The following is a 10,897-nucleotide window of genomic DNA, read 5'->3' as shown; positions in this document are numbered from 1 at the left end:
TGTGTTTATTTTTATTGTGAATCCAGACAGAAATCCCTAGAGAATCCTACTGCACACACACACACACACAAACAAACAAACACACACTTTCCAGGTCATCTGTATCCCAAACCCAGACAGTGGTTGTAACTACACATTAAGAAGAGTGGTTAGGGTGAAAACTAGAATGTAAGGTTCGAGGGAGAGGAGGATAGAAGCTGGGAAGAACAGTGGACAAGAGGGGATCAAGGATGCTGGGATAGAAGTTAAGATGGGAACTGGGAATGAGGGTAGGACATATAAATGTTGTGTAGAAGGATGGACTGTGACGAACATTCCATCTTTTGTCCTGATTTCCCCCTGGAGGTGAGGGGTTAGGCCCTGAGCTCCATGTTAACTGTGAGAGGCATGACTCGACACACATCGCCCCCCTCCCCTTTTCTCGTTTGAGAAGATGACCAAGTCAATAGTGTGTATTTCATCTGTGTTTGCACATATGTGGACTGTTCTTCTCAGGAGGTGTTCCTGTCGTGACACGTTCCTGACACATCTCCTTGGCAGATGTTGGTCTCACCGAACTCTCCTTTCACTAGATTCCACATGTGTTTACCTACAAGCGTTCTCCCCTGGGCATTTTAAATTCAGTGCCAGGCCAGACTAAGAATGACAATGGTATTAGTTTGCTTCAACTAATACCTGCTCCAGAGTTCTGAGAACTGTCTGCTTGCCCGGCTATCAATTCTATATTTCCAAATATAATCTTTAATCAAAGATATTCCCACAGGTCAGTTTTATGAGAAGGTTTTATTAAGTCTTATAACTCTATCGACCCAGAAAAAAAGCTTTTAAAATGTTCACAATTTATGTGACAAGTGTATGGGTTTGCCTAATAAACATATTTGACATATTTAACATAAACATATGAGCAATCCAGAAAAAAGAAATGCAAAAAAAGTCCCCTTTCAAATGTGTTTGGGTGTGTAGCAAAGCATCTCTCTTTTTCAATTCTGAAACTGCCTCTATTAAAATTACAGCATCCTGACAGCAGTTAAACGGTCAAGTAACGCAGTAGGACATGTGACCTTTGTTTCTGCAGGACTGGTGTCTCACCATGCAAACAAGGACATCCCTCCCAAAGAGATAATAGGATAGTCTCCCTATCTTTCTCTCTGTCACACACACATACACACACACACCACAGCCATACAGAGAGCCATTACACTAATTACTGCTCGGCCAAGTGGCACAGTGAGCAGTAAAGAGAAAAAGATGAAGGACAGGGTGTGTGTGTGTGTGTGTGTGTGTGTGTGTGTGTGTGTGTGTGTGTGTGTGTGTGTGTGTGTGTGTGAGAAAGAAAATAATAGAAAGTGTGTGTGTGTAAAATGAACCGGATCAGAGAGCGAGAAGGCATGTTTGATCGAGGCTATTGTCGAAGACACACTTGCAGAGCCATCAACATAGTTTATAGGGATGCCTGGCCAACTGAAGGATCGCCCGCGTTTGATTGCAGAGTGGCTATTGATTATGTCAGAGGCTTGCTGCAGTTTCTCTCAATCCTTCTGCCTGGCAGAGGGGGACCTGCAGACTGTCGGCAGTGCGAATGAGAAGAGGAGGAGGAGAGGAAGGGGTGTAGATAAATAAGCAAGCCCATAAAGGATGCTTTGAGGCAGGCAGAGTGGAGAGGGCGTCTGGTGGAACAGTCCTGGGTCTTGTTGGAGGCTGGCTGCACTGCAGAACGCAGTGGAGCACTTGCAGAGGAAAGGGAGGGGGGTTAGAGGACAGGAGAGGAACGGAGCGGGGTATGAAGGGGAGTGGAGGAGGGAGAAAGAGAGAGAGAGAAAGGCAGCGTCAGAGTGGGCTGCGTGTGCCCAGCGCCGGGACAAAGTGACGGAGGAAGAGAGGAAGAGGAGCAGAGAGAAGGGATTTAGGCTGCGCAGCACTGGGACTCAAGAGGAGGTACTACTGCAGCAGTGGAGGAGAGAGAGAGAGAGAGAGAGAGAGAGAGAGAGAGAGAGAGAGAGAGAGAGAGAGGGGGGGAAGTTGTAGTTCAAGAGAAGAGAGCATGAACAAAAGAGGAGAAAAGAGCGAGGGACAGCGAGTGTGAGTGACGGAAAGAGGAGAGAGAGGCAGAGAGACACAGAGAGCAGGAGGCTGCAGGCACCTCCGTCCTCCTGCCCATCACTCAGGGTTCCAAGCCCAGCGGAGAGAGCCTGGAGCAGGCATGGACTCCCCTGATGAGGGGCCCTGTCCAAACAGCACCAGAACTAGCTCCAGATCCTCTTTTGCTTCCCGCCACAGGTTTCTTTGCTTCAACTCTTCTACTGCAGGTTGAGCTGCCTAGCTGTGCTGTACTGTACTACATTGTGCTGTGCTGTACTCTGTTCTGCTCTACTATACTCTGATTTCCTGTACTGCACTGTAGTAAACTGTACTGTAATCTGCTCTACTGGCTAGCTGTGCTCTGCTGTACTGTACTGTACTCTGATCTACTCTACTCCACACTGTGTGAGTGGCCTACATGCCCTGGGTCAGCCCTGGGAGACAGAGTGAGAGGATAGGGTAATAGGGTAACAGAGAAGAGGAGAGTGGAGAGTGTAAAAGGGGAGTGCAGAAGAGGACTGAGGGGGGGGGAGTAAAGAGAGGGAGGGGCAGAGGGAACTGAGGAAGAGAGGGAGGAGGAGGTCGAGCTGTATTTTGGATGAGGGATCTCCTGAATTCAGCGGGATAAAGATGTAGTGTGAGGGAAGCGGAACAAGAGGAGAGCTGTGCTGAGGAGAGACCTGGGGTCCGACGCCGAAACAGCCACCGCACACACGCCGGAGAGGGGGAGAGACGGACAGAGGGAGAGGGAGAGAGCTGCCGGTGGACTCCAGAGAGGGAGAAGGAGCCAGGGGGTCCACTGGTTCATGAAGGTAGGAACAACAAGCTGTGTTTATTACTAACTAATTACTAATTATTACTAACTGTTACAGTTAGTAATAATTTACTTAAAATAGAGAGAGAGACAGAGAGAGAGTCAGAGAGAGAGAGAGAGAGAGAGAGAGAGAGAGTCAGAGAGAGAGAAAGTCAGAGAGAGAGAGAGTGTGAATGTGTGGTACATGAGGTGTAGCAATCCAGTTTCCTCTCTGAAACAGTGCCTCAGTGTGCTTATGTACAGTATATATATATATATGTGTGTGTGTGTGTGTGTGTGTGTGTGTGGTAACAGGGTAGCAGGTAGGGAGCAGACCGGTATACAATCAGTTCTTTATATTCAGGTGTTACCATGTGACTTTCGTATGTGAGTTAATGAGATGGATACTATGAACACTAACCCTGAATATTTTGAGCTTATATGTGTGTTTCATTTCGGGTGTTTGTAGTCTGTGTGTATGTGTGTCAGACAGGTAGACAGGCAAATAGACAGACAGGTAGACAGGCAAATAGACAGACAGACAGGCAGACAGGTAGACAGGCAAATAGACAGACAAACAGACAGGCAGACAGGCAGTTAGGCATGCAGGCAGGCAGGCAATAACGCCTCAGAATTCCGTTTTAGGAGCTTGGTGACGTCTCTAAGAAAAACGCTGTCTGACTTTCCATGGCGTCAGCGTACCGGCTCCGCTCTGTGTCTGGTGACTGTTAAAACAGGGTGGGGGAGGGGGGGGGGGGGGTGGGGGTGGGGGTGGGAGGCCATGCCAGGCCAGTTTGGGCAACAATCATTTTCTAGCCTTTCTCTTGTATGACGGTATCGATGGGAGAGTACCTCTGTGTCTGAAAGAGCTGAGGGCGCCCCCTGGTGGATGCCGGTGGGAAGTTTACAATAATCGTGTCACAGTGCATGGGCCTTGTTTACCTAGCGCAGATCCGAGATCTGATTTCATACCCCGTCCGATCCTCTCCTCCAGTCCCACGTGACAGTGCCGCGACGCTGCCGCTGGGTCACAGCTGAGTGCCCTCCTGGTTGTTCAGAGTCTCCTGGTCGTTCAGTGCAGAACTCCAGCGCTGCTTGAACTCCGTGGCTGTAGAACTGTGACTCCTGACTCGGCTGTGACTCACATCACCGAGTGTGTGGGAGGCGATCGATGCAGAGCGCAGGAAGGATTGATTCGAGTTTAGGGGCCAGAGAGCAGGAAACTGCACTCCTCCTCTCTCACTCCTTCACCTGGTCTCCTGGTCGTTCTCCCTTCCTGGTGTCTTCCTTTCCTCCCTCCCCCTCTCTTTGGTGTCTCATCCCTCTTTCCCCCCCCTCCCTCTCCTTTCCTCTCCTGCCTCAGTGAAAATGTCCCACCGCCAAAATGTTCATTCATTCAGTTTGCTCCTACCTCCTCCCCTTCTCCTCCCCTCCTCCTCTCCACAAACCACAGTCCATTCAGTCAAGGGGGCAGGCAGGCAGGCAGGCAGCAGGACACCTGGGAATACCTTACCTGACAACCCCTGGTGAACTAGCTAACTATGAGCCCTGCAGGAATACTGACAGGGAATCATTTGAGATGAAGATCTTTCCAGCTGGAAGTATGCAGGACCACCAGTGGACTTTGGATAGCAGGACAGACCAAGCTGTGATACTGGACCCAACCAGGAGCTAGCAGGGCTGGGTAGAACGTGATTATCAGGACATGATTGAGGCGATAGACAGATCCACGGACACAGTGAGTATTGGATCCCCTGAGGGTTCACCAATGACCCTCTGACAGGGCTGATGGGTCACAGTTGGTGTGTTTTGCTATGCGTTGTAATCAAACCTTTCTGAAATGATTTAGTTTATAGACTGGTATGAGGGCGCACTGAAGAACATGGTGCACCGGTGGGACAGTTATCACCATGAAAACATAGTCAGGTGGACATAGATTTTCCTTTCTTCCTTTTTTTCTTTTGTAGTGTATTTCACCCTCTGGGTGACACCGCCCGCCCCACCCCCACACCACCTCTCAGCCAATCAGGGTCAAAGAGCCTGTCAGTGGCTGCCTCCTCTGATCTTCTATCTGCCCCTGGGGCTATTAGGGAATGCTGGTCTTCTTTCTCCCCCCTGCCCCTCCTTACTACCCCCCACGGACCAGAGACTGGTGCCCCGCAACCCCTCCCTGGAGGGGTCTAGGAAATACTGGATTCACCTGAACCCATATAAAACAATGGAGAGGTTCTTTCAGAGAGATCACAATGCCTGGACTTGGTGTGGGGCTGGGTCTGGACCCGGTCAGAGGTCTGGGTCTGGATCCATGTTTGGACGTGGGCGTGGGTGTGGGTCTAGGTCTGGATTTGGACTGGGCCTGGGTCTGGGGTTCTGAATGAAGCCTCTGCTTAGGGAGGGCCAGGGGCCCAGAGAGGTAATAACAGAGATGAAAGAGGAGGATTGTTCTGCTTCCTGGTCACTCCTGAGAGCTGGGCAAGCCCCTGAACAGCCACTAATGAGACCTATTAACCTGGAGAGGAAAATGGAGGGAGGAACAGAGGGGTTTATGGAGGGCAGAATGGAGGAAGATGAGGGACTGGGTAAACAGGTCATGGAAAATGAACGGGAATTTAGACGGGAAATTGCAGTCAGGAAGTCATTGAGCTGGGACACGCCCTCTCTGGTTTAGGGTCCCAGAGGGAAGTAGGGAAAGATTCCCAAGATCCTCCTGAGCCACTCACCTATAAACTCACTTACCCACAGTTTTTCCCAGAGAGAGTGTGTGTGTGTGTGTGTGTGTGTGTGCTGTTCATGAAATGGTACGTCTTCACAGTGCCCATACTTCTCTGTAAACTCCTCTCCTCCCCCCCCCCCCCCTCCCAGATGCCCTCTCGCTGCAGGACTGGGCTGAACATCGTCATCACCACCCTCTTTGCGGCGGTGGTCCTCTTCGGCATCCTGCTGGCCTACGTGACGGGCTACCAGTTCATCCACACCGAGCAGCACCACCTCTCCTTCGGCCTGTACGGCGCCATCCTCGCCCTCCACCTGCTCCTCCAGAGCCTGTTCGCCTTCCTGGAGCACCGGCGCATGCGCAGTCCCTCGCGCCCGCAGCACCTGCGGCGCTCCGTGGCGCTCTGCATCGCCGCCTACCAGGAGGACCCCGACTACCTGCGCAAGTGCCTGCGCAGCGTGCGCCGCATCTCCTTCCCCGGCCTCCGGGTGGTGCTGGTCGTCGACGGCAACCGGCCGGAGGACCGCTACATGATGGACATCTTCCAGGAAGTGATGGGCGGCGCCGATCAGGCGGGCAGCATGGTGTGGAAAGGGAATTACCATAGCGACGGGGGCGGCGGCGGCGGCGTCGGGGGGAGAGGGGGGCGAGGGAGCACGGTGCACATGGAGGAGGCGGCCAGGGTGGCGAGGCTGGTGAGGCGGTGTCGGCACACCTGTATCATGCAGGAGTGGGGGGGGAAGAGGGAGGTCATGTACACAGCCTTCAAAGCCCTGGGGGACACTGTGGACTACGTGCAGGTGAGGCCCTCCTCCTGGACTGCTCACTCCTCAAGTCACACAGCCTGCATTTACATGGATTCATTTAGCATTAGACGCTTTCATCCAAAGAATTGTACAATAAGTGCATGTTCAGTGTACAGTTCTAACAGAAACATTGGTTAGTGCCAAGGAATGTTTGTATTTTACAAAATACCTTGCATCATCTGAACTACCATTTTGAATATTGCAGTAACATATAGAATCTAAATGAATATACATTGTCTCTCTGGTTATGGTGTGTCTGGGTCTCCCTCAGGTCTCCCTCAGGGTCTCCTTGGGTCTCCCTCAGGTCTCTGGCCTGCTTGATCTTTCAGATATTTCTGGGCAGTAGTCTCCACTGGCACAAGGCCTTAAATCGACACACAGAAAGAGAGAGAGAGAAGTCCATCATTTCAATCAGGGAAGTGGACGGAATTCACCTTCAGTGACTTTATATCCGTAGACCAGTAGCCAGGCAGCTGCTCTGTGTCCTTGCTGTCCTTGATGTTTTTGCTGAACGGTGTCAAAAATCCCTCATGAAAGACCTAAAGACCCTTTGGATTCCCTTGTTGTAGCTCGGTCTTTGCACTCCTGGCACGGTTCTGTTGACTCGGCTGCACTATTTAAAGCAAAACAAGGTCATTCAAAGTGGTAGTGGACCCAGACCTGTGTCCTCGCTCTGCTCTCTCCCCAGGCCTCTGCGGGGTCAAGGTTCAGGGGTCATCTAGCTGAACCCGTCCCCCTCTGTATTATTATGGAACACCTGTGGGCCTCCTGTCCATCCATCCATCCGTCCTGCTGTCCATCTGTCTGCAGGCTCTCATTACCTCCAGAGGGAACAGGGCAGGGTCCTGACAAAGCCCCAGAGGCCCTGGCAGCAGCTGTGCTCATCTCGTCTCTGCAACCAACCACAAATGTATCAGTGCTGAAATCTTCCCACTTGTGTGCGTGTGTGTCTGTGTGTGCGTGGGTGGGTGCGTGCGTGTGTGTGTGCTGCGCAGGTGTGCGACTCGGACACGGTTCTGGACCCAGCCTGTACCATCGAGATGCTGAAGGTTTTGGAAGAGGACCCCCTAGTGGGCGGAGTTGGCGGAGACGTGCAGGTGAGAGATCTCTTTGCTCCACGCACGAATGAGGAAGAGACACAGAACAATCCTTGATCAATAACAGCTCAATACCTCCTCTCCCTCCCCTTCCCTCTCCTCTCCAATCCTCTCCTCTCTCTGCCACCCCCGGTCTCCTTAGATCCTAAACAAGTATGACTCGTGGATCTCCTTCCTCAGCAGTGTGCGCTACTGGATGGCCTTCAACGTGGAGAGGGCCTGCCAGTCCTACTTCGGCTGTGTGCAGTGCATCAGCGGGCCGCTGGGCATGTACCGCAACGCCCTGCTGCAACGCTTCCTGGAGCCCTGGTACCACCAGACCTTCCTGGGCAGCAGGTGCAGCTTCGGGGACGACCGCCACCTCACCAACCGGGTCCTCAGCTTCGGCTTCAAGACCAAGTTCACGGCGCGCTCGCAGTGCCAGACGGAGACGCCCACGCGTTACCTGCGCTGGCTCAACCAGCAGACGCGCTGGAGCAAGTCCTACTTCCGGGAGTGGCTGTACAACGCGCTGTGGTTCCACAAGCACAGCCTGTGGATGACCTACGAGTCGGTGGTGACGGGCTTCTTCCCGTTCTTCCTGGTCGCCACGGTGATCCACCTGTTCTACCGCGGGCGCCTGTGGAACATCCTGCTGTTCCTGCTGACGGTGCAGCTGGTGGGTATGGTGAAGGCCACCTACGCCTGCTTCCTGAGGGGCAGCCTGGTCATGATCTTCATGTCGCTCTACTCCCTGCTCTACATGTCCAGCCTGCTGCCGACCAAGATCTTCGCCCTGCTCACCATCAACAAGGCCGGATGGGGCACCTCGGGCCGCAGGAAGATCGTGGTGAACTTCATCGGGGCGGTGCCCGTCACGATGTGGGCGCTGGTGCTGCTGGGGGGCGTGGCCTACACCATCTACTGTGAGACGCAGGAGCCCTTCAGCGAGACGGAGAAGGCCTTGCTGATCGCGGGCGCCGTCCTGTACGCCTGCTATTGGGTCATCCTGTTGGTGCTTTACCTGGCCATTGTCGCCAAGCGCTGCAACAAGAGGGAGGAACAGTACCACCTGCCCTACGCAGAGGCATAGACATACCCTGGAACGCTCACTGGAGATTCTAGAACATTCACCGGTGAAATATTGTGTAGCCTGAACCGATGCTTCTAGAACTTTCACTGAACAGCCACCTTTGGAACATTTGAGGTTGGCCAAAAAAAACCCAGCTCCAGGTTTAGTACCTGGTCCAGCGTCCAGGCCCAGACTCAGGTCTGGTTTTCTTTATTGGTGCTTGGTATTCACATGTACTGTAGTGTGCATTCACGGGAGCCCTCGCTGTCTACACCTGGTGCCACAATCATCTAGTGTTGTATTTTTCCAATCTCTACTGACTGACAGACAATCGGACATTTCTACCAGTGGATAAACACTGTGTTGGTGCTGTGGACCGGTATCCCAGTTAACAATTCCCGGGATATATCCTAATCCACACCAGGGAATATCCTGATCCACTTCAGGTGATTCCAAATAGCCTTGAAGGACAAGTAGCTAAGTCAGGAGTGGGTCTATATTTATAAATAGAATGGCAAAGTGAGTTGGGTATTTTATTGTCAAGGTGCCAAATGAACTCTTTATGGTATGATTTTGATAGCATACATACATACTCTGCTCCCATGGACAATGACCAAAGAGCACCTATAGTAGACTGAAACAGGCATACTGGACAACAGTACTGCGTTCATCACAGCTCATATGGTAAAGACAACAGGCCTCACACCTTGCTCCTCATGTTTGGGAAGAAGAAGACAGTTATGAGAGAGAACACTCCAGGGTGGACTGTGGGTGCCATGTCTACACTACTGTGACACATGCTTTCTGTTTGTGGAAAGTTGTGGAAGTTTCCACTCTTGTGCTATTTAAGTAGTTGTGTGTACATTATTTTATTCTATTCAACTGCTTGCGGAACTGGAAACTTGAAAGTGCAAATAAGACACATATAGGTAGTTTATTTACAGATGTAAACCGCATCGCTTCAGATTTCAGTACCCTGCTGTAGATTTCAACCTTGTACCACATCAAATATATACTTTCAACTACAGTTGAAAGGCCAGATTTTTTAAAGTTATGTCATTTTGCCAGGAGGTAAATTCAATAGTTATTGGATTGGATTTAGCCTTGTTGTTACATATGTCTGTGTGTGTTCAGGGCCTGGACATTATATGGAGAGAGAGGAAGTGATTAACTATGTGTCTGAATGAATTAGTCCTTTCAGACATCAAGAAAGAAAAAAATTGTTTTATGGTTACATCTCTGTTGCCAAAAGGGAAACGCCCTCTCTAAATATGCACACACACATACAAACCTCAACCACTTTGGCCATTTTTCAGAAGCCATCCCAGCACGCAGGGACAGTGAGCCCAGTGTTCCTGTTTCAGCATGGAGGCCTCCACCCTCCTTCCTTCTCCTAGGGGAGAGCGTCTTGGGTGATCCTGTTGACGAACTCAGTCACAGAAGTTCTGTAAATACTCTTTACTCAGTGCAGCTTGTCTCATGTCACAATGTCAACTGATACGTATCAGTCAGCTAGATCTAGTCAGTGTGTGTGTGTGTGTGTGTGTTTGAGACCTACAGTGAGACATGACACGCCCCATAGAGGCATCAGCATCTTCTCAACATGCCTCCCTTCATGGCAGCTGGACACACTGGTGACTTTGCACAAAAACACAACTCTTCTATCTTAAAATAGTTCGAAGTGGAATATCGGTGAACAAGGTTTCTCCCGAAACGTAGAGCGGTCCCGGATCAATATCCCCATTCTTCACGCTCTTTTATGAGCTGCTGAACACGTTGGAGCCAAACCACCAAACCAGCAGAGCTGTGGCAGCTCAGCCTCTCCCTACACTACAGATCTGCCTGAAGATATCGACAGTATATCAACATGAATCGACAGGTGTCCTTCAGTTTGTGTATTGTACATAAAGATGTACAGGAAAGAAAAAAACAGGAAAGACAGCACATCCTTGTATAAAAAAACAAAATGTATGCTCCATGTTTTGGAAGCTATTTGTGTTTTTGTTCTGGCATGGATGGAGATGGATGTGTAAGAAAATAGTTGGGAACTAATGACTGATGAGTCGTGAGCTGTTTACGGGCAGTGATGTTACTGTCAGTTCATCTAAGCTAGTTGGGCTGTCTCCTTTTCAGTCGATGGTATGAGAGGTGTCTCAAACCAGTACACAGCAGAAATGATACTTCAAATACAGTAGATGTAGATATGACACACATCATAGACCTTAAGTAATTTTGTCAACGGTTAATATTTCTGATACAGTAGTATGGTACAAAGAACTCCCAGATATTTTCAACAGCATATGATCATAGGATCAACTTTAATTTATTAGTATAAAAAGATAATAGTATTCTATGACC

At 50.5% G+C, this 10,897-nt stretch overlaps 1 protein-coding gene across 1 annotated transcript; it reads left to right on the top strand.

Moving 5' to 3' along the window:
* The first annotated feature begins 2,659 nt into the window (after positions 1-2,659).
* has3 (hyaluronan synthase 3) lies at positions 2,660-10,896 on the top strand. Its single transcript, XM_062461169.1, has 4 exons — positions 2,660-2,891; positions 5,735-6,385; positions 7,387-7,488; positions 7,631-10,896. The coding sequence occupies exons 1-4, from the start codon at positions 2,886-2,888 to the stop codon at positions 8,558-8,560; spliced, it is 1,689 nt and encodes a 562-aa protein (XP_062317153.1). The 5' UTR covers positions 2,660-2,885; the 3' UTR covers positions 8,561-10,896.
* Position 10,897: the final 1 nt, after the last annotated feature.

Source organism: Osmerus eperlanus, chromosome 5 (assembly GCF_963692335.1).
Source record: "Osmerus eperlanus chromosome 5, fOsmEpe2.1, whole genome shotgun sequence".
Classification (NCBI taxonomy): Eukaryota; Metazoa; Chordata; class Actinopteri; order Osmeriformes; family Osmeridae; genus Osmerus; species Osmerus eperlanus.
The sequence above is the reverse complement of the archived record's forward strand: the minus strand, read 5'-3'. Positions and strand labels throughout refer to the sequence as shown.